The following is a 24,549-nucleotide window of genomic DNA, read 5'->3' as shown; positions in this document are numbered from 1 at the left end:
ATGTAAACGACCTACGCTACCCGGCCCGGGCCGACCCGGTGCAGATGGGAATGGCCCTTTAGTATCTACTAGCACGGTTCACTGCCGTTTCCTGGACGCTAAACCAACATGGCCTCACCCATCAGCCAAGATGGGTCAAGCCATGAATGCTAATTTACAGTGTGACATAGGCCTGAGTGGTTTTTCTAATCTGAGCATTTCTCCTTCTATTTTGAAGAGGTAGACGACGATTTTCACGTTTAGCCTGCACATGAAACTCAGAGTGACCAGTCATGTTTAAAATATATCATGTAAAATGTGGTTTCTCTGTGAACTTAAGAGATTTGGATCCATTTTACTTAATTTTTGGCTTGGGTACTCTCAGATTGGCTATTAGCTCATCATTCTAACAGGACGTTAAAGCTGTTTCTCCCAACTGAGGCCATTCAGGAAGCTTGCTACAACAGGTATGACATTGGCTATATCTTTTGGTATGAAACACACTTGAAATTTCTAAAATACTCCTGAATTTCCTGACCTGAGTAGAGATCAGTTGGCCTCCACCTCTGTTACTCCTGATTGTGAGTGGGTCATTGAGGGGAGGAATCCCTTCTCCTGATTCAGAGTGGACCCTTTATCTTTGATGAGAGAAGGCTTCCAACTAAACATCCTACGATATGGAATCACATCCTCCAGCAGAAACGTTTTATTTGTCTCTTTGTGCTGCACGCCTCCATAACAAAGCGTAGCTCAGTATAAACATTTGTAAGAAACCTGGTTCTTTTAAAGGTAAGGTCCTACAACTTCATAAATTGAGCTGCTGGATTTCTCGTATTCATTGTTTTGCACAGACAGTATTGTTGTTAAAGCTGAATGTTGCTGTAAATGCTGAGCTGTTTGGTTACTCATGTTTTCCTTTTGTCCCATAAACGTTCCAGTGCGTGCTGTACCTTTGGTCACTGAAAATCCTATACCCAAAGACCCTTTTTCTTCTACGAGGAAACCATGAATGTAGACATCTGACAGAATACTTTACCTTCAAACAAGAATGTGAGTCGTGTCCTTTTTTCCTTTCTTTCCTCCAACATTAACTCATTCTGGTTGTCGTACTCTCGCCGTTTATTCATTTTAGGTGTTTGCTTTTAGCTTTTTTTGTAAAACGAAGGCTGGAAAACATGTTTTATTGATGACTAGATGATATAAGCAAATCAATGTCCTCTGGTTGGTTGTGATCAGTGTTGTGCTGTTAGTGAGTGCCATAAGAAACGTTAAAATCAACCAGATCGCATCGTAAGAACTGATAGTTTTTATGTTTCATTTTAAAATCCAGGTGATCAGATTGAAAAAACTTTTTATTTCTAAAATCAGAATCGTGAATGTGATGCGATAAAGTGTCGGCTCTGTTGTGGTCCAGGACAGAGTGAGAAAGAAGGGACATAGCTGCTATAAAGGTTAAAGTTCAGGTAGAGAGCAGCATGTTTCCTCGATAAGTATACTACCTGCAGTACACAGCGGTCAGATCAGCCTCGGTTTGGAGAATCAGAAAGAAATTAAATTCAAAAACTGATAAATTTCTACTTCTGCATGAAAACATTGTTTACAAATTCACAATAACCTTTTTGTTTCTTAGTTTGCAGAAACTGGCTGCTTAAAATCCCTGCGCAAAAGTGAATCAAACTACTTCCATTTTTCATTAATACACATTTTTATATCAGTATCGCTTTCATATTTCAGATAGTAATAAAAATAATTTAGTTGTTTGCAGCTAAAATTCATAGCATTTTTGATCTAAATAACTAAAATAATTCTGGCTATATAAAAGTTTACAAAGCATTGATGAATAAATGGGATATTTAAAGATTATTGTAGATTATTTGGAGTTGTTATGGAAAAGCATGAATCCCCACTTTGGTCTCATTCCTGCTCCAGCTAGCCATTAGCTTATCAGACTAGCCAGAAGTAATCTGTATTTCTCCAAACAAAGACTGCTCACATATCAAATTTTCATGTAGAATTCTAGTAAAAACGTTCCTCCTTAATGCTACAAGCCCGTTACATGCATCTTTTGTAGGGATGGCCGATATTATCGGTCAACCAATATTATCGGCCGATATTGGCCTTAAAATGTAACGTAATTAAAATGTAATATCGGAAAATGTTGCTATCAGATTTTACTCCTTTAGTGACCCAAGTTTTACATACCATGCACATACACATCAAACTCTTTGGCTACTTCTCCTCTCGCTCAAAATGCCAATATAAGACAGGTCTGATATTTGCTATGGGATTATTCCCATTGTAAGGTAAAGAGAAACATTTCCTGTGTTTTAAAACAGAACCAAAAATGGAATAAGACAGATCTGAGATTTAGTGTTTGAGATATTTTAGGGTTTTGTTGGCACAACTCGTGAATAATTAAGAACCTGTGTTTAAAGGATCTTCTTTCCCCAACAACACAAAGCTATGTGTCGCTAGTTAACAACCAACTAGAACAAGCAGATGAATCTTCACCCAAGGCTTGCTTTTCTTAAAAGATCTTTATAAATGTTTTATTACCGTAACTACAATATACAGAAACATAAATACTACATTACTGACTATTACATACGTTAGAGTCACGTTTAGCATTTAGCCTAGCTTAGCAATTAGCCTAGCTTTGCATGTGTGCTTACATTTTATCAGCCAAGTAACTTTAACACACGCCAAACATTTCCTACACAAATCGATACTTACAGAGACAAATGTTCTCCAAGGCACAAACCTGTAAAGCAAAATCTGCGTGTTTATGATCCGTTTGTTTTCTTGTTTTGATGTAAACACACGGAGCGGAAGTCCAGCAGAGAAAACGGAAGCTACGTCAGGGATAGCATAAAAAGATTGTAACAGCGATGTCTCACTTTGATCTGTTTTCAAAACCTAAACCTTTTTATCATTAATTCACTTATACTAATTATTAACTTATGAATCAAACCTTTTACCATCATGAACTTAATCATTTTCTTTGGCCTAAAGGCGTCACTGTGTGTTAGTCTGGATTATCTCAAGGATGTCATTCAGCTGCTGCTGGAGACAAATTAAATATGGGGGGCTGCGTATATCGGTATTGGTTTATATCGGTGTTGTAAATGAAAAGTTATACAAAAATGGATATTGTTTTTTTGTTTTAAAGAAGCCAATATCGAGCATCTTTTGTTGCACTCCTGGCATTTTTCACTCTCTCCTTTATTAACACGAACATGGGGACGTCTAATTGTTCAAACAGATACAGTTGCTGATTCATTTTCTGTTACCCAATCATCACATTTACTAATTGTTTAATTAATAAGCTGAGTGCTAGATCTCTTCCCCTCACCCTCCTTCCTCCCTTTCTCATTTCCCATTATGCAATCTTATTCTCTCCTTCCATCCTTCCTCCATCTTTCTCCTCCCTCCCTCGCTCAGCATCTCTCTGTATGTCTTTCTGACTCTTCCACTAGCGAGTTTTGGCATCCTGTCCAAGAGTGGGTGATTAGCAGCAAATTAATTTGGCCCTTAATGATTGGCTCCGGGACTTACTCCTCTGTGTCTGATTGGCCAGGGGATGAAGAAGCTAATTTCCCTCAGTGCTCATGGCGAATAGTGGTTGCCCTCAATTACCATCTGCTATGTGCATGTGCGTGCGCGCGCACGCGCGTGTGTGTGTGTGTGTGCATTTGAAAGTGTGTGTGACAAGTGCGTGCATGTGCGCATGTGCGGGTGTCTTCATAAATGTTTGAGATTGTGGAAGGAACTGACAACTGGTGGACTGGCAGTAATGAGCTCTAGCTCTACACGAGGCAGATGGAGAGGTTGACAAACACACCTCGCTGTCTCTCTCTCTCTCTCTCTCTCTCTCTCTCTCTCACACACACACACACACACACACACACACACACACGAGAAATGCCGGGTATTCTATGCTGGTAGCCTAGAACACTGGTGTTTTCCTACCCTCTCACTCTGTTCCCTCCTCCTAAGTCTCCTTTTCTCCTAACTTCTCACCCTGCTCCTCACATCAACTTTTCTCCTTTATCACCCCCCTTTTATCTGGTTTTTGTCTCCTCCTCCCCTAACTTTTTAAATCCACGCCGGTTTCCTCTCAGACGTGTCGTTGCTTTTTTGAAAGTTGCTGTCTCATGTTGGATGCAGCTGACATCATCATGAGGTATACGTAGCTTCTGTGAGGACTCTAATCCACCGATGCCTAATCCTGGTCCTGGAGGACTGGTATCCAGCACGTTTTAGTTCTAACCCTGTTTCAACACACCTGATTTCAATCGGCAGGTGATTAACAGCCTTCTGCGGGGCCTGATGAGCTGCTGCACAGCTGAACCACTGAATCAAGTGTGTTGGAGCAGAGAAACCGTCTCCAGATATTAGCTAAAACAAAGGAAAACAGACTGAAGACGTGACGGCCACATGCATTAATAATTCTGAATGTTTGTCTGGCTAAAAGCTCCACATTCTGTGTGCCTCACATAAACAAAGAACTCTTTTCTTTTGTCTTGACTCAATAAAGACCTCCAGTCTTCCTCCCCCTCCAGGTAAGATCAAGTACTCAGAACAGGTGTACGATTCCTGCATGGAGGCGTTTGATTGCCTGCCACTGGCAGCGCTGATGAACCAGCAGTTCCTGTGTGTGCATGGAGGACTTTCACCGGAAATACACACTCTGGACGACATCAAGAAGGTAAGTCTCACACACACACACACACACACACACGCGCATGCATGCACAGAATTAAAATATTTTAACACATTCTTATTTTAAAAGTCAAACATTCATCACAGTCAGAATAAATACCACATATCTCTCAATTATGTGGTAATTTAGCGTCACACTACAAAGGCCGCAGCATCAGGTACAGGCTCACTAGTACAGCCCACTTACTAAGAAACCTGTACACTTAGTTTTAACCTTGATCAGATCAAAATGGCACAATTTGAAAAATAACAAACATCAAAATAAGCAAATGATCCAAATTAAGCAGGTTGACTGAATTCAATTCAGATCACTGTGACATAAAATTCGTCGATGTGCTGAAAGACAAATCTGATCTTTGTGTTTTTTGTATGTTTGGAAGGGAACCTGATAAATAATTAACATCTTAGCTGTTGTAGCTAGCTTCCTGAAGGGCCTCAGTCTGGAACAACAGCGTTTAACTTCTGCAGGACTGACGAGCTAACCGCTAGTTTACACACAGCCAAGACCACAGTGGGTTTTTGCTCATCTTAAAAGTTTTTCATTACCCTTTACACTGCCATCAGTTTTACATTGTTTAAAGGGAATTTCAGATTTGGTTTAATTCAACTTCATTATCATTCCACCAATAAGAATACAGGTTAAGAAACGTTCCACAGCTGTGTTATATTTATTCATTTAGAGATTAAGAAAGAAAACCATCTATTGGTATAGCGCTTCTAATGATAAAAATCACGAGGAGCTTAAGTCAGAGAGGCTAGACTTGAATAGTTTGGACATGTCCAGAGGAGACACATTGATTACAGAAGGATGCTGAGGCTGAAGCCACCAGGTAAGACGCTGAGGGAAAAACCACGAGGGGATTTATAGATCCAGTGAAAGACGACATGAAGTCAGATGTGTAAAGGCTGTGGAAGCAGAAGACAGGGCTAAATGGAGACAGGTGGACATGAACCCACATTGGGAACACTTTCCCACTGTTATCCTAAGTCCCTCCATGATTGTCCCCTATGTCTCCTGTACCTCGTTCAAACCTGCACCTTTGCACACATTTGTATTGCTTTCGGTTCTGCCGTTGAAATGTGTGTCCGCCCAAGCAGCAAAAACATACACACTCATCACAAGCTTGCTCTGCTCATACCACACACATGTACATGTATATCTACATGTATATATATATATACTACTCTGTCTGCATCGACTGACAGGACAAGTAAAAAATTAAATAATAAACTAGAAAATTTCTGAATAAATTTAAAAAAGGATCTGCTCAATGGCAAAAGAGAGTGGCCATGTGTTAAAGAGGCTCAAAGTCATGATATCGGGCTGACATCATGGTGATCACCCCAAAATCATAATATTTGGGCCACATTGAGGTAGAACAATCAAAAATCATGATATCTTAGTGATGTTGGGGTGAAAACTCCTAATTTATTTTATTTAGGTGACTTTGGAGTGATCACCCCAAAATCATGATATTTGGACCCAAATATACCATAATTCTCACGGCTGACCAGCTTGCCAAAAGCATGATATTGGGGTGAAGTTGGGGCAATCACCTCAAAATCACAATATTGGTGTAACGTTGGGGCGATCACCCCAAAATCACAATACTGGTGTAACGCTGGGGTGAACAACCCAAAATCTTGATTTTGGGGTAACATTAGGGTGAACAACCCAAAATCATGATATTGGTGTAATGTTGGGGTGAACAACCCAAAATCATGATATTGGTGTAATGTTGGGGTGAACAACCCAAAATCATGATATTGGTGTAATGTTGGGGTGAACAACACAAAATCATGATATTGGTGTAAAGTTGGGGTTAACAACCCAAAATCATGATATTGGTGTAAAGTTGGGGTGAACAACCCAAAATCATGATATTGGTGTAATGTTGGGGTGAACAACCCAAAATCATGATATTGGTGTAATGTTGGGGTGAACAACCCAAAATCATGATATTGGTGTAATGTTGGGGTGAACAACCCAAAATCATGATATTGGTGTAAAGTTGGGGTGAACAACCCAAAATCATGATATTGGTGTAAAGTTGGGGTGAACAACCCAAAATCATGATATTGGTGTAATGTTGGGGTGAACAACCCAAAATCATGATATTGGTGTAATGATGGGGTGAACAACCCAAAATCATGATATTGGTGTAATGTTCATGCTTTCGTTCTTTTTTAAACACAGAAACAGTTTTGTTTACCTGTTATTGACGCTACAGTTTCGCCGACGGCTGCCGGCTTCTTCAGGCTGACGCTGATGGTGGCGCGTCACTTCCTTCTCCGTTTATCTGCGGGCAGCAGAGGACGTTGTCGCCCTCTACTGCCCGCTCTCCCCTCTCCGACGATGCAGTCCCATGCGTGGTCCAGCGTGTAAACTCCGTCGTCCCTGTTCATGGTCCCACATCCACGTCTCCTTATCTCGATTGCTTCCTTGATCCATCTTTTGTATTTTTGTTGTTCGGTGGTTATGATCCGTGTGCTGTCCCAGTCCATTATATGGTTTTCTCTTAAGCAGTGATCTGTTACGGCTGACTTTTTTATTGTATTTTCTGCTTCTTCTTTTGCTGCTCTTGTGTGTTTACGATTTGCCTCTTTCTCGCACTCCTTTCTGTGTTCTATTGTCCGTGTGTTGAGTTGGCGTCCGGTTTCTCCTATGTATGTTTATTGCCAAAACCAGTGATAACCCTACCATACATCAGAGGCATAACGAAAAAAATAAGAGCAACAATGAAAAAACACAACATAAACACACCAACAAAGCCATACACAACAGTTAGAAACAGATTAGTACACCCAAAAGACAAAATATCAGCTGGACAAAAATGTGGAGTCATCTACGAAATCCCATGCAAAATATGCAATAAAACATACATAGGAGAAACCGGACGCCAACTCAACACACGGACAATAGAACACAGAAAGGAGTGCGAGAAAGAGGCAAATCGTAAACACACAAGAGCAGCAAAAGAAGAAGCAGAAAATACAATAAAAAAGTCAGCCGTAACAGATCATTGCTTAAGAGAAAACCATATAATGGACTGGGACAGCACACGGATCATAACCACCGAACAACAAAAATACAAAAGATGGATCAAGGAAGCAATAGAGATAAGGAGACGTGGATGTGGGACCATAAACAGGGACGACGGAGTTTACACGCTGGACCACGCATGGGACTGCATCGTCGGAGAGGGGAGAGCGGGCAGTAGAGGGCGACAACGTCCTCTGCTGCCCGCAGATAAACGGAGAAGGAAGTGACGCGCCACCATCAGCGTCAGCCTGAAGAAGCCGGCAGCTGTCGGCGAAACTGTAGCGTCAATAACAGGTAAACAAAACTGTTTCTGTGTTTAAAAAAGAACGAAAGCATGGATTTACAAAGACACAGCAAGAACACACCTAAGATGGTGTAATGTTGGGGTGAACAACCCAAAATCATGATATTGGTGTAAAGTTGGGGTGAACAACCCAAAATCATGACACACCACACTTCCCACAGCCAAGCCGGTCATTTTGATGTAAAATGTGTTCGGGTACATGCAGCCATTTGAGCTGCATTAATGTCCAAAAACTCCTCTGGTGCACAAGAATGAGAGCCCTGCTTGCTGGCACAGCAGAAGGTCCCTTAATAAGCGATTCTAGTTGCCTAGAAACAGGGATAGGGCCAACAGTGTTGTCATTGGTGCTGATTGTTGGGGGCAGGGCTTAATAGTCTTTTTATCTGATTACATCCTAATGCGTCTATACACCTATTACAACAAGTAGCATTAACTCAGAACAGTTATCTGTGAGCCACTCATCAGACGCAGTCTTTCAGCAGCTACCAACAGCAATCCACTCTTTCGATGGAAACTTGCAACAAATGTGTGAGAATGCTCATGAATAAATTCAGCAATCCGGAGAAGAATTCAGTCCCAGTCTAGTCACAGAAAATGGTAGAACTAAAGATGACTGAAGGTGCCGTTAAAGTTCCCAATGGAAATGTTCTGAAATCCATTGAGAAATTCAACTTTCCTGACAAGATACGACTGTCCCAGTTTTTCCATCTAAAAAAGCTGAGATTTCATCTGACATGAAAAGCCTAGAAGTGGTTGGAAATGTGAGGAATTTCAACAAGAAATGTAGTAAGTCCAGCAAGACTCTGACTGCAGTCCAGACTCGTCTGACTGCAGACAAGAACCGACTGCACCCACCAGGAATACTGAAAACGTGAGAAGAATCACTGAGACATTAAACTATCCCAAAAAGACTTTGATTCTAGTCACCTCACCAAAGATTCAGAAAGAACCTGGAGAAATATCTGTTCAATTTTCAGCATGAAAATGTTCGTGGAGGCGTTAGTAACAGCACCAGTTTGTCTCAGCTCACGTCTGATGGAAAGTTTTGCTTAGACGTTCCCTCAAACACTTTGAGTGAAACTTCTGATTCAGGGCCAATGATCAGAGTAGCCTTCAAGTTGGACCTTTGACATCTTTGATGGCTCCTTCTGAACCAAACACATCCTCTCACTTCATCCTTTCAACTCCACTCAGTGATCTGCCAGCAATCACTCCCAAGATTAGAAGCTCCATTTTAGCTCCTCCTCCAGCGTTTGGAAGTCTCAGTTCTGTTCTGCAAAACAATCATTCATTGATGGGCAACCCTAAAAGCAGTCTATCATTGGCTGATTTAATCCACATGAACAGCGGGTCCGGTTTTGAGTAACTCCTTGCTCACTTCCATTAGTGGAGTACCTTCTGTCAAGTGTGCAGATGCAACACCCACACTATCGCTGTCTGAGCTGGCTTCTCAGCATCTGATCACTCAAATTCAAGCACAGCCGCCTCTTCCAGCTGCCATACTCCTTATTTTGGTAGCGCGACTGTCTCATTGTCAGAGCGAGCCCAGAAGCATCTAACAGCGGCGCCTATCAGCCCGTTAGCACTGAAACCACCACCTGGCCTCATTTTGTCACATGTTTCACCCAAACAAAAAAGTCAAACCCCAACAACCTCAAATGTGCCAAAGTGCTCGCTCACATCACTACTTTCACCAGCAAAAACAGAAAAGGTTGTTGCTTTGGAAGAATGACCTCCAGAGGGTGGAACCAGGTGTGAGCTGGACCACAAACCATTCCAGCAGAACTCCAGACCATCTAAACTGGAGAGGGTCACCGGACGGTGTGGAGATGTTTAATAACCCGAATTGGCTTCACTGAAGGACTGGAATGACCTTGGAGTCCTTGCTTGTGTGAAGAGGCTTCTGAAACTGTAGGATTCTGGCCCCCGAGACAGTCAACAGACGTCTGTGTAGGTGAGGATAATGCATTCGTCTACAGTGGCTTGACCTTAGGTTCCTTCACTTCAGCTGCACCGAAACGTGGAATTCAGAGCGTGGGTCCAAATGATCCAAAACGAAGTCGAACCAGAAAAAAAACTCTAAAGTAGTTCTTAATGTGAAAACTCGACCAGACCACACCGACTTCTGGTTTGACGTAGAAGGTCAAAACAAAACAAAACGGAGTTGCTGCTGAGTTCTACTGTACTTTTTGGGAGCGCTAATGACGGGAACTTTGAGAGAGACGGCATTGCTAGGCGAGATGGAAAAGCCTAGCAGGGATTTGCTTAAGGCGTCTTAGTTCTTTACTCTGCCACCACGAGGTTTGAACTCTGGCCTCTTATAACCTTTCTTGGTCACGCCCACATGTATTTCACTCATTAACCTCTGGATGGCACTATGGCTCTTTCAAATAACTCATCCTTTCCAAACAGTGAAAAGTTCATATCACAATTTACCAAAGTTGTCCAGATGAGGCATCAAAAGTATTACTTTAAACAGGAAAGAACTAAATGTTTGTCTTAAAACTGGACAGTTTTACCGTTAGCATGAATTTTAACTGGAGAAACAAAAATGGCAGGTGTTTAACATGAAAGAGGAACACAAACAAGCATTTAGGTTTGTAACTGATAAAGAGTTGAAACATTTACTTTGAACACCTCCATTTTTTTAATGGTAAACAACCTAAAACACCTTCTTTGATAGTAGATAAACAGAAATACATGGTTTTATAAGGACTCAAGTGTGGAAGCTTCAAGAAGAAAACCTCAGAGAAGTTTTTCGACCACCCCTATCTTGGGTAAGGGTCAGTCTTGACGGGTGGATGTAAAACAGACCAGTTTCTGATATCGTCCTGCTTCTCCGATTGGTAAAGAAGGAAAACCCAGTCAAATGGACGCAATTTACGACACTGGGAGAGAATCGTAGGAGTTAATCAGAATGCTGAAAAGGGATGTTGGATTATATGACTGTAGGCCATTTCATTTTCTCCTTTTTGCTGCTAAGTGTGAGAGAAAGAAAAGCTTTGTGTGAAAATGGTCGTTGTCCTTCTTCATGTGAATCCATCAAAAGTTAATCTGAGAATATGAATGGTGGATTTCCGTGACACGTGCATTGAACGATCTTTTGTGAGTGGGGTGACCAGATGTCCTGCTTTGTGCGGGAAAGTCCCGCATTTTCATCACTTTTCTCACGTCCCGCTAATTGAGACTTGTGTCCCGAATTATTGACAGTCTCCTGTTTCGAGTCTAAATCTTGCATAAATTGTGTGGACAAAGCTGCCTGTTTCTGTCAATCGAACTAGGAGGTGGAACTTTACCGCAGGTCCAAAGCATGGCGTGGAGCGTGCAACCGAACCACCAAGGCAGATGTGTTATTGAGGACAGGTGAGCACCAGGGGCAGGGTTAGGGGTGGTTACTATAGGGCTCAAGCCCCAAATCTAATTTTGACTCACTTAAAAGTGGCATACAGTACCAAAGTCCACCAGAGAGGGCGCAGCTGAGTAGTGCAGCCTGCTGGAGTCTCCCTAGAAGAAGAAGCCCTTCAGCAGCCTGCATGATATCTATGGCTGTGCTCGAGATGAGCCAGTTCTGAGCAGATTAGACCAGCGGTGATCGGTGAGCAGTGCATGCCGGTTAGATTTGTGTCCGACTTGACGCCGACTTGCTCTGACGTCATGCATACGTAGGCAACGATAACCTCGTGAGATCAAGGCGGCTGCAGATTTTGGAGCAAGGCGCTGCAGTTGCTCTCCACTGGCTGCAAAACCTAGAGGATGACGGGAAACGCCTGGCTCTCACCTGATCTAAGATCTTATTGGTTCATATTTTGATCCAAACATCCGGTGGTAGAATACAAAATGATAGTTGGTCACATGTATTCTGTAAATCATGTTATGTTGATGACAACTATATAGGCCATAAAGAGAAATGTGTTTTCTGTTCTTTTGTCACGTTTCCTATGAGCACACTGAAGCTACAGCTGATAACCTTTACTTATTATTACAGTCATGTCTTCATATACAATATATGATATCCACAAGCACGTGAGGATGTGTTTCAGCTGCTAACAGGCACCAGAATTAAAATAAATAATTAAACAAGTGTGAACGCTAACGCGACATCTTCAGCCATCGTCATCCGCGAGCTACACATGCAGGGAAATCTGTCCGACTTAAACGTCGGCTTTCAGCCACTCCCCCTGCTGCGTCCGTCTGCTCTCGTCTGTTTTCCAGGCGAGGCGCTGCTCAATTTGAACATGGCCTATGCCTGGGAGACAGGCTTGGGGAGGCTGAAACATGGATGTTAGGAAGGTTTAGTTTTGTTTTTTGGACTAAAAGAATTGCAAAAGTTTGAAAGCAAATGCTGTGATGATTCAGGTTTGTGCATCGTATTTAAAATGTGTGTGTAAAGTTGTTCTGGAAAGAAAATACTGTTTTGTGTTTCTGATGGAAATCATCCGCACAAGCTGGGATAATTATCATTAAAATGAAATGAATGAATAACAGAGAAGCTGATGCTCTCTGGATTACTGATAACTGAAAAAGAGTAAAGTAGAAGTATAGTTAGTACACAAAACAGCTAAAATAAATAAATGTAATTAAGTAAATGGAATTTATTATTTAATCATTTTAGTTCTCAAGTTTTTTTTTTCATATCCTCCCATTAAAGGAAAGTGAGCAGCTGCCGTTTAACATGGCTCCTCAATCCTGTCCAACCCAATGATTGGTTAGAGGAGCCATGTTCCACCACTGTGTATTGTGTGTATGTAAAGTAAAGATATTTCACTTAGATGGAACAAGACTGGACAATTATTTAAAATTTTTGATGTAATGTGTCACAATCACTTCATTAATAAAACATTTTTGTTGCTTTAATGTTGTTTTAATTTCCAATAAAAGTTTACTTATGAAATGTGATTTAAAGTAAATTTCCGGAGTTTTCCCCTTTCAGAAATTATGTATAACTTTTCAGAAATCCTTAAAAGTGATTATCTTATCATATACTGTGATATAATGTAAGAAATACGTATTTTCTTTTTTGCAAAACACGCCCTGTGCCCCGCAGATCTCCATGCAATAGGAAACTGAGCGTCAACCAGAACTAACCAATAGCGTTAGACTACCGTTTACGTGATTCAAATTTAAGAAATACCTAAATATATGCAGAGTTGATGAACTTTTCACGGACAAGTAAGTCTTTAAAATATAAATATATGAAAACACAACAGGACATGAGAACAATACTCGTAAAACAACGTGTTTTAGCTCCGTTTGTTGGCTACAGAAGCACATTTATAAATAAGTAACGCGAAGTCGCCATCTTACAAAAACTGAAGAAACTATTTGAGTGATATGCTTGTCAGCCACTAGATGGTGCCATTGGATAAGATAAACACTCCAGATATTTAGAATCTACTAGGGATGCACGATAAAAGTTAACCGACACCAGGAACTGATACCAAAGTGGCTTCACTGTAACTTGTCATTTCTGCTCACCTAATATTTTAGTTTTGTGATCATTTCTATTCATATATTTTACTTTTTATGTACTTCACAGTGTTTTCCTGTTGAAAGCAGAGAATAAAATAAAACTTGATTTCCAATTCGTAGCATTTTTTGTGTGGTAGGAGTATCGGTTCCATTTTTGGTTCTTTTTTAACCACAGATAAGGTTTTTCTTTACCTTGCTGACGTTTCGTTTGCGGCTGCAAAACTTCCTCAGAGCTGACGCTGATGGTGGCGTCACTTCCTACTCCGTTTATCAGCGGGCAGCAGAGGACGTTGCCTCTGTCTTATGTCATAGAGATAAGGAGACGTGGATGTGGGACCATGAACAGAGATGATGGGGTCTACACATTGGATCGCGCATGGGACTGCATCATCGGAGAGGGGAGAGCGGGCAGCAGACAGCGACAACATCCTCTGCTGCCCACCGATAAACGGAGTAGGAAGTGACGCCACCATTAGTGTCAGCTCTGAGGATGTTTGCAGCCGCAATCAAACCGTCAGCAAGGTAAAGGAAAACCTTTCCTGTGTTTAAAAAGAACCAAAAAAGGAAGTTGAAGACAAACACAGCAAGAATGTACAAAAGAAGAAGTATTGGTATCGGCGAGTACTCAGATTCAAGTATAGGTATCGTATCGGTTTGAAAAAAAGTGGTATCGTTGCATCCCTAGAATCTACAGTTGCAATTAAACACTCGTCCTTTAGAGGGCGCTGTCTCAAAAAACAATAGAAGCCTGAATCAGTTGGATAGACGACTGATCGGTGCCTTTGTTTTCCAAAAGATGCATACACCAGCAAGACATTCGGGCACCGCGGTCTAGATAAAAAAAAGAGTTTTTCTTAACTTTTTTATTTATAATTATTATCCTTTTTGCCGCCTCCCTTGTGATGCCCAGGTTGCCCATGTTGAAAACTGCTACTGGGTACATACTTGTTTACTGTCTCAGCCTGTGCACCGAGAGTGAGATGGTGATGAGTGTGCATGCTTTTGCTGCTTGGGCAGTGCGGAACACATTTCAACCACAGAACCGATGGCGATACTGACATCACACTGGTGTGGAAAGGTGCAGGTTTAACCCTCTCAGGCTCAAAATAAGTTTTGATAAAAGGAAGAACAACTAAGTCCTTCAGGGCTATACTTCAAAGTTAAAAATGCTCATGAAATACATTGTGGAGTAACCAGGTAGGCAGGTGTTAATGTTGCAAATCTGCAACGCCTGCCTCCGGAGGGTTAATTATGGAACAGGGGAGGGAGGAGGAGAGGGGGCAAATACAGCGAGTGAATCACGGTGGGACTGGACTGATGGTGAGGATTTTGAGGAAAACTGCAGAAGTGCTGGTGCTGCGACTCTAGAAGGGACCTGTTTTTTACTTCCGTTCATTTTTGTGACTGCATCATGCCTAATCCTGACCCTGACCCTGACCTTGACCAATACTGATCTATTCCTAACCTTGGGGGCAGCAGTAGCTCAGGAGGTAGAGCAGGTTGTCCAGCAATCAGAAGGTTGTAGGTTGGATCTCGGCTCCCACCAGAGAAGTCTGCGAACTTTACCCGCCTTGCCTGCTGTTGGTGGTCAGAGGGATCGGCCGTGCCAGTGCTCGGCAGCCTTGCTTCTGTCAGTGTGTCTCAGGGCAGCTGTGGCTGCATTGTAGCCCATCATCACCAGTGTGTGGATGTGTGTGTGTGTGTGTGTGTGTGTGTGTGTGTGTGTGTGGGTGTGTGTGTGTGGGTGTGTGTGTGTGTGTGTGTGTTTGTGTGTGTGTGTGTGTGTGTGTGTGTGTGTGTGTGTGTGTGTATGGGTGTGTGTGTGTGTGTGTGTGTGTGTGTGTGTGTGTATGGGTGGGTGTGTGTGTGTGTGTGTGTGTGTGTGTGTGTGTGTGTGTGTGTGTGTGTGTGTGTGTGTGTGTGTGTGTGTGTGTATGGGTGTGTGTGTGTGTGTGTGTGTGTGTGTGTGTGTGTGTGGGGGTGTGTGTGTGTATGGGTGTGTGTGTGTGTGTGTATGGGTGTGTGTGTGTGTGTGTGTGTGTGTGTGTGTGTGTGTGTGTGTGTGTGTATGGGTGTGTGTGTGTGTGTGTGTGTGTGTGTGTGTGTGTGTGTGTGTGTGTGTGTGTGTGTGTGTGTGTGTGTGTGGGTGGATGATTGTGTTGTGAAGCGCCTTGGGGGGGGGGGGGGGTTGTAAGAAGAAGGTGCTATAGAAAAACGGGTCATTTACCATTCAACCCTAACTCAGAGTTCACTCACACCACACCTCTGGAACCAAGCACAGCCAAGTGTCCCCACGTTACAGGTTAAATGTGAAAAGATGTCCCCAAAATGTAGTACAAAGTACACACTTCCTCATCTAATGGCAGCGTTTCCATGGTGAATCTGCTGGTGTGACATCTTCTCCCTGCTGTGTGGTGAGGGTTGCCATGGAGACGCCCTGCTCTGACAGTATGTGTTTTGTGTGTGTTTATTTATTTTCTGTGTGCTTCCTTCTCATCTGGTGAACACTAAACGAGTGTTTGTGACTGGAACACGAGCGTGTCGCACTCTTTCACACGTTTGGGGGTGTTCTGTCTTGTTTATGCTCATTTTTCTGTTTGTGTTGGTTGTCTGACCCAGTTGGACCGATTTAAGGAGCCCCCAGCGTTTGGGCCCATGTGTGACCTGCTATGGTCCGACCCCCTGGAAGACTTTGGCAACGAGAAGACCCAGGAGTATTTTGGGCACAACACAGTCAGAGGATGCTCTTATTTCTACAGGTATGGAAAGAAAATATTACACATTATTGTTGCTGCAAATCAAAATAGAACTTGAGTTCTGCTGGTCCAGAGGAATCAAATGGATTGTGTGCTCAAGAGAAATAACTTGGGTGGACACGTAAAGAAGCCAGACGAAGCCCAACAAGCAGTAACAGATCATCATCTTGAGTTTCAGTGATCACCTCGTCTTCTGGGTGCTGGTCGGACCCGGTGCTCTCCTACCTTTCAAGGTTCTAGTAAGTTTCAGGTGGAGCTGTTGGTTTGGGATGAGAAAGAGCAACGCTTCACACACACGCAGGCCCACATCACATCTGATCTCATCCAGCATCCACAGCAGCTGGGATTTGTAGCAGAAACAGAAAGGCTCGGCAAACGTGCGAGCAAACGCGTAAACGCAGCACACTCACAAACACATGCACACAGTTCAGTTCTAGCATGAAAAGATATCCCACAATCCCCAGGGAGACTGCACGGTTCTGTTGCTATGACAACTGGCTACTCCTGCCAGATACGGAGTGATATTAAGATACAGCGAGAGAACGAGGGAGAGAGTGGTGGTCGGAGCGGAAGATGAAAGCTGGAAAAACGGAGGAGCAGCAAGCGGAGAGACAGATGGAGTCTGAGCTGTGCTCCTGGTGTGTGGAAGTTGGTGTTGGTGTTGATTTTCTATGTTTAGGAGACCCAGTCAGCTCAGAGGCAGCGCCCCCTGCTGGTCTCAGTCATACCCTGAATCAGGACACAAGAGGCCTCGTCTTCATCCACTATTTAATTATAATTCTGCTTTTAAACCAGCCACCCGGCACATTTACTGTGTATTTATTGTGAAATGTTCTCTTTCTGTCCAGTTATCCTGCAGTGTGTGAGTTCCTACAGACCAACAACCTGCTGTCCATCATCAGAGCGCATGAAGCGCAGGACGCGGGGTAAGTTCAGGGCTCTCGGCACCAACCCAGCAGTGTTGTAGGTCATTTGATGAATCGTGTTAGCGATTCTTTTATTTTTTGTTTGCTTTCGGTGGTCCGTAAACTAATATTATCACTGAGGACACAGGCTGCTGAAACAGAATTCAGGGAACCCATAGGAGCTGAGATGGGCCAAAAACAATCATCTGATCCTCAAATCCACTCCTGGCATCTATTATCTTGGTGAAAATCCTCTAGATGGAGCGATGCGATTAGGCTGGACTGTTCTGAGAGCCGTGGTGTTCTGTGAACCATTAACAGCCTTTCGTTTGCCATTCAGGAATTGTTTTACGGTTTTACTCTTTATGGGAAAGAAGGGTGTTTCAAACGAGAAGTGACACTCACTGAGATCTTTATCATCACGATGAAGCAAAGAAGCTAATAGTTTCATCTGAGCTTTGCTTGCTTTGACATAATAAATAAAACTGCTGTGAGATCTGATGACAGGCTGAAGATGTTTGGGGTGGCACATGGAATTGGTCCCCGTGGTAACTTCGGGAGTGTTTAGCCTGCAGCTGTGCATTGCTCCGTTCTATTTAATTAAAAATATATATATATTTATTATTTATTACAATTTTCTTCATCCAATCAATACATTTGCAGTGCTCTCTAGTAGGAATGAATGCCTTGTAAGTCGTTCCTGAAGAGGGGTATACCGATGCACCGTTTCGCTGCCCTAAAAGTTACCCACATCACAGCTGAGCTTTTAGACAACAGGATTTGGAGACTTATTTCCTGATGTTTGGACATCTCTCCCCGGATTGGAAAACAGCAATGCGACTCTACCACTGGCTTGCAACGTTGATGTTTTATCCCCACGAATAACACAAGCCTGGAGGAGTTCTGCTGTGTGGTAGAGTTGCTAATGCTAACGGTTAGCTTAAACTAGCCAAGACATTCTCTGCTGTTTCCTGGGCGTTAAACAAACAACAGCCTTCCTTGTCATGAGTGAAGAAGGGTGACTCCATGAATGTTAAGTAACAGTGTGACGTAGATATGTCAGATTTTTCTAATCTTAGCTTTTCACTGTCTACTTTTTATCAGAAGCTAATGCAGGAGATAGGTGTAGGAGACTATTTTCATGTTCAGCCTGCATGAAACACTCAGAGTGACTGATTGTGATCAGAAAAAGATCATTTAAAAATAGATTTCAGTGTTCCACTCCTTTAAAATAAAATACATTTTCCTGGGTTGGCCATGGCCCCCACCGGCCACCCCTTGGTGGTGCCACTGGAGAACATCCAATTTTGGAACGAAGCATGAAAGCTTTTTTTTTTTTTTACTTCTAGAAGTTTACCTGAGGTTTGATCAGAGCAGAAATGCACTCTCCACTGCTGAGTAAAGTCATTTTCATGAATTACTTTACTTTCACATAAACCATTCCAGACGTTCGTTGTTGTGGCTCAGGAACTAAAAGGTTAGGAATCAAACTTCCTGCTTCTCTCTCAGCGGTTTGTTTTCTCCCAACGACAGCAGGGGTCCAGCTCCATTTTTATTTTTATATATATTTTAACTGCGTGGCTGTCTCACCTCATCCTCGTCTGGTTTAAGACCTCCGGAGTCGTCTGCATTGTGGTGCCTCAGATGCTGAAATGTGGGCGGCTTGTTTTTCTCTCTTGGTGCAGATATCGCATGTACAGGAAGAGTCAGACCACAGGCTTCCCCTCCCTCATCACCATCTTCTCTGCTCCGAACTACCTGGATGTGTACAACAACAAAGGTTTGATGCACAAGGCCACACGCAAAAGACAGTTATTTTAGGGTGAACGATAAATTTTTCCTAATCAAAGCCTGAGCCAGAACACTTCAAACGTCTCTTGAAGATGTTTGCATCTATAATTACGATGTGAGCATTTAGCATAAATTTAGCCAAAGTGAGAGAGTCTTGTTTTCCTGCTGAAATTTGATGAATTGTGGAACCTAAACAAGGTTTAACTGTATTATCTGTGCTTGTGCAGCTGCGGTGTTGAAGTATGAGAACAACGTGATGAATATCCGTCAGTTCAACTGCTCCCCACATCCCTACTGGCTGCCCAACTTCATGGACGTCTTCACGTGGTCGCTGCCGTTCGTAGGAGAGAAGGGTACACCTCATAACACCTCAATATGTGCCACTTTTTATCCCCACAACCAAGATTTTTATAAAAAGATTGTTAAGGAACAATCGTCTGAAAAATCCTAGGAAACAGATTTGAGTTCCTGATATAACAAGAACCAGAAATGGGGTGAAGAGGGCCTCCATAGAAGAGCACTAACACGGAAACTTCTGCTCACCACAAAAAACACAAAGTCTTGTCTCACATTTCCTCCAATCAGTGTTAATTTTGTAGACAAAATATTTTCGTCTTTTTTTCGTCACGAAAATATATTTACAGCCGAAAATGAAACAAAATTTTCAAAATAAAAGCTTGGAAAAAGACGAAGACGGTAATTAAATTGATTGACACTTTTAGTCAACAAATGAAAGACGAGACGAAAATCCACAATGACGAATATCCAATCAGACGACAGGAAAGATGCGTGACGCAAATAAAAGGACCAATCAACAAATTGAACACGCGGGACTAGGTGAGAAGAGAACCAATCAGAGTCCGCTTTGTTTAGAGGTGACGCTAGGCCTCCCGGCGGGAGCCAAGCTCACTGAATATATCGACGGCATGAGAAGAAGGAGTAGAGGAAAATGTTAACAGCCGGGTAAAAAAGAAGAGAAGATGTGTGGAGTCATTTTTCTTTTGATAACATTGAAACCAAAACTACATGCCGATGTGGCAGATGTGGAACAAAACACAAGTCGAGATGTTGCTGCTCTAGCCCGTAAAATGGAGGGGAATGTGAACCAGCGTTTTGCCTGGGTACTTGATCCCTCAGATGACACGTTTTCCCCACTTGTAGCAGCTGCTTGTTTTCTCAATCCTACTGTGTGTCAGACCCTCCTCAATGTGGCTGATGACAACATTCAGGAGCTGCTCAAGCAGGCAGAAGGGTATGTTGTTCGGTGCTCTCAGACACAGGAGAACCACTCTGATCTGGAGGAACTGAATGGACCTGAACCGGCACCACCCGCCGCCGCCGCCTCCTCTTCATCATCTGCCTCCTCTTCCTCCTCCAGACAACCAGTCTTTAGGTTTCTCTCCAAATCCGAAACAAAGCCTAAACCAAAGTCTTCCAAGTGCAGTGTTAGACAGCAGATAAGCCAGTATAAGGAAGAGCTCTCACAGTCCATCACTTGTGAAACAGGAATGGAGTTTTGGATTGGAAAATGTGACATTTTATCACAGCCTGAAACCATTAGCATTAGATGTGCAGCTTCTCAGTCTTTTGCAGAAAGAGTGTTCAGTAAAAAAGTGGGCCAAAGCTTCTCCGCGGAGATGATAGCAGGTATCAGAAGTAGCTGAATCATTTAAGAGCGTTACAACCAGTTATTAACTAGCTTTTCAACACATGGTCATTTATCATGGTTGGGTTAGAGCAGGGGTGTCAAACTCACACGGGGCCGAAATGAAACTCTGGGACGGAGTCGAGGGCCAAACTTAATATTTTTGAAAAAGTGACGACAAATTTGCACATTTTCTTTATCAACATAAATGCAATTTTGAACCTTTAAATTTGGAAACAAACTTATTTCTGCATTAACACTGAATGTGGAATAACCAAATTACACACGAGCAAGTCAGTTTTAAATAAAAGGCATCAGTGGTATTCATTACTTGTGGTATAATCAGCATTTTTAAAATCTATTTAGGATTTATGTTTTCTTCTTTATTCATTTTTCTTATTTTTTACTCTCCTTTTTTCTCCTGTAATACGTGTCATCGCTGCTGTGACGTCTAGCTTTCCCCACTGAGGAACAATAAAGGGATTTTCTATTCTATTCATCTATCTGCAGCCTTTCCACTTCCTGTTTACTGTAGGTTAAATCTTTTCTCACGGGCCAACAACAAAATAAAATATCATTTTATCTTAAATGAAAATGCAACATCTCACCTGTTAACTTTCCTGTTTTGGAGCAGAAAAAGAGCATCAAACCAACATATTTAAAGCTCAGTTTGCTCCACTGGTTTACTGTGATGCTCACCTGTTCCAGCCAGATACCTGCATCATGGGGTTGACCTGAGCTGAGGAGGAGACTCCTGTTGTTTTGTTCATCTTCATCATAATAATGACAACATTAGATGACAACAGGTGCTCACATAGGTTTGTGCTGATGAACATGTCTGAGCTGCTTGACCACGTTGTTGTGTGTTGGGGAGGAAAAATAACAACTACAGCAGCCACAGAGTCATGCTAGTTTGAGCGTGTCGCTGCTCGCTGGAGTTATATCAGCTCTGTCTGGACGTTAGTTGGAAAACTTTCTCTTTCAGTCGTGAACACATTACTGAGCGGCTAGAATCTCCGTTTCTGGGCTTCAACGTCAGAAAACAGCTGAGTGAACTCGGCGCTGATTGAGAGGAGTGTTTAGTTTGTCCGAGACAGCGGAGCTGCAGAGACCGGCAGCAGGCGCTGGAAAAAACACAAAGGAGGGGGCGCGTCAGCTCTGCGCTGACGCCGCAAAGCATCATGGGAGTTGAAGTCTTTGCGGTAAAATCGGCCAGCGGGCCAGTTTTAATATATTTTTGATATTTATCTCGCGGGCCACATAAAAATGCTCCGCGGGCCGCATCTGGCCCGCGGGCCTTGAGTCTGACATATGTGGGTTAGACTCTGCTCTTATTCCGCCTTTCCCAGGATCCACTGATTTCCCTCTTTCCAATTCATTTCCTCTGTCCCTTTCCTTAAATTAGTTTTTTAATCACAATTTTTATTTTTTCTCATTTTAAACATGTTTTTAATCTTTTTTTTAATTGTTTTCATGCTTTATTTCTTTATTTATTTTTTGTCTTTGTGAAGCACCTCATGATTTTTATCTTGAGAGGCGTGACATAGGGGATCCTTTTCTTTCTATCTTTCTTTCTTTCTTTCTTTCTTTCTTTCTTTCTTTAAAGGGACACTGTGCATCGTTTTCTTGAGCCAGTGTGTGCTAAAATGACCCTTTACAGGGTTAATGAAAAGTCACTCAGACCCCCACCGCCCTCTGTGGCCAGAATATCGCATTTGCAACTTCAGAGTGCCGGTCCGCCACCCGTGGAAAAAATTCAGCTTACTGTACATACCTGGGACTGCAGTCTGCTTCCAGCATGTTTCCTGCATGTTTTAGATCATGAACACAGCTGATTTGTTTAATTTAGTGATGAATCACTCCTGTAGGCACCAATGAAGGCTGGGGAAATGTTTCAGCTGTTAGACTAAGGTGTGAAAAAGACGAATGCACAGCGAAAAGATAAGTTTCACTTTTTCTTTAACCACAGATGATTAATAACGGACACTAGGGGGTGCTAAAAGCAAGCAAAACTCCTATGTGTGCCTTTGATAAATGAAATCCTGTTTTGAAAACAATCCTTTTGTACAAACTTGGGTTGTCCTTGTCTGATACACACATGGTGGTTTTCTCATATTAGACATCGAAGTGGCATAGAAGCAAAAACATGATGAATCTGTAAGTGTGTAATAGTTTTTATCGCTCTGAATCATCGCTGATGCATATCTTTCTAAGACCCCTACCTCTCTAACAGGACATTTATTCCCTCTTAAAGCTTCTTTCCGGAGTATTTCTCTTATCCGATGGCACTTCTAGTGGTTGACCAGCATTTCACACAAAAACTCTGGTCTGTTTTTATAAGGTGGCGGCTTCATGTTTCTGTTAAGAAATGTGCTTCTTAGCCAACAAACGGAGCTAAAACACGTTGTTTTACAAGTATCATTCTCATGTCATGTTGTGTTCTCATACATTTGTATTTTGAAGGCTTACTTGTCCGTGAAAAGTTCATCAACTCTGCATCAGCTGAGTTATTCCTTAAATTTGAAGCAGGCAAGCAGTAGTCTAACGCTATTGGTTAGTTCTGGTGGCGCTCGGTTTCCTATTGCACGGAGCTCTGCGGGACAGGGGGCGTGGTCAGCAAAAAAAAGATGTATTGCTTACATTATATCACAGTACATGATAAAAAAAATCACTTTTACGGAACTGCGCTGCTCTGGGTGGCTGCATGTTGGAGTAGCTCTGTTGACTATATGTAAGTTTTGCCTTTTCTTGGGCATTTTTTCTTCTAGTTTCTCAAGAAAAACTGTATTTTTTGGACACTTTACATTTCTGTTTCCAGCACTGTGAAGCTTGGAGGATTTTTACTGCTATTTTTTAGCTTTTTTTCACTTTTTGAGCATTTGTTATGATGTGTAACCATGGCAACAAGCTGGTTTACAATCGGGAGCAGCTGATTAATATGGGAAAGGCTGAAATAATACCTCAACTGAAGCCACAAATCCCAAATGAGCTAAAACGCTAGAAGCGTGGGTGCAGAGCGGGAGCAAAACGGAGACAGAGAGAGAGGAAATTCAAACCATCTCTTCCATCGATCATAACGGGCAATGTGAGATCACTGGCCAACAAGATGGAGGAACTCCAAGCCCTTTCAAGGACTCAGCCAGAGTTTCGGCAGTTTCAGAACCGCTGGAGGAGATAATGCAAAGAAGGATCCTCCAGAGAGTCAAGAAAATGATGGACAACCCTGAGCATTCTCTTCACAAGCCTGTCCGACAACGGAAGAGTGTCTTCAGTCAGAGGCTTCTTCAGTTTGGCTGCAACACTGACCACTACTGGAGATCCTTCCTGCCAACAGCCATTGTAATGCACAACAACTCTTTGATGACTTGATGATTATTATTATTCTGAGCTACTACAGCAATCAATTTCCCTCTGGGATTAATAAAGTATTTTTGAATTGAATTGAATTGAATCTGACAAATCATACATAATTTTGAAAGGGGAAAAATCCGGAAAGCGGCTTTAAAGGGGACATATTATGCAGATCTCACCTCTTGCATACTTTTGTGATGCTATGTGGGTCTACTGCCTCCAAATGTGATCCTAAACCACACATTAATTTTCTGCCAGTTTGATCTCAGGAATCATTTGTTTCTACAAGCCGTTTGAAAATGAACCCTATTGTGATGTCATTATTGGAAACTAACATAGACCACCCACCTTCTCACCCCCCTCCCTCGAGCTCCTCCCACACATCTGAGCTCCTCACCTCCTAGCAGCCAATGAGGAGGTGGGTGGGCGTGGCCAGAAACAGCTCAAAATCATTGAAGTGACAAAGCCCTGAAATGGCTAATTTTGGAAGGTACTGAAAATGTCAGTAATAGAGCTGCTGAGATGCTTTATGTGAGAGGGAATTCAGGGCAAAAATCTTCACAAGCATTTGTTTGTATCCACCA

The 24,549-nt window shown here is 42.4% G+C and overlaps 1 protein-coding gene across 2 annotated transcripts in view; it reads left to right on the top strand.

Annotated features, from left to right (window-relative positions):
* Window positions 1-24,549, top strand: part of ppp3cb (protein phosphatase 3, catalytic subunit, beta isozyme) — a 74,418-nt gene that overhangs the window by 42,406 nt on the left and 7,463 nt on the right. For both annotated transcript variants that reach the window (XM_054738079.2, XM_015951346.3), the window contains exons 4-9: window positions 918-1,029; window positions 4,542-4,687; window positions 16,137-16,276; window positions 17,122-17,199; window positions 18,864-18,958; window positions 19,197-19,322. In XM_054738079.2, the coding sequence (XP_054594054.1) occupies window positions 918-1,029; window positions 4,542-4,687; window positions 16,137-16,276; window positions 17,122-17,199; window positions 18,864-18,958; window positions 19,197-19,322 (697 nt within the window). The remainder of the gene's footprint in view (window positions 1-917; window positions 1,030-4,541; window positions 4,688-16,136; window positions 16,277-17,121; window positions 17,200-18,863; window positions 18,959-19,196; window positions 19,323-24,549) is intronic.

Source organism: Nothobranchius furzeri, chromosome 1, assembly GCF_043380555.1.
Source record: "Nothobranchius furzeri strain GRZ-AD chromosome 1, NfurGRZ-RIMD1, whole genome shotgun sequence".
Taxonomy (NCBI): domain Eukaryota; kingdom Metazoa; phylum Chordata; class Actinopteri; order Cyprinodontiformes; family Nothobranchiidae; genus Nothobranchius; species Nothobranchius furzeri.
Note: the sequence above shows the minus strand (reverse complement) of the source record. Positions and strands in the feature narration are given on the sequence as shown.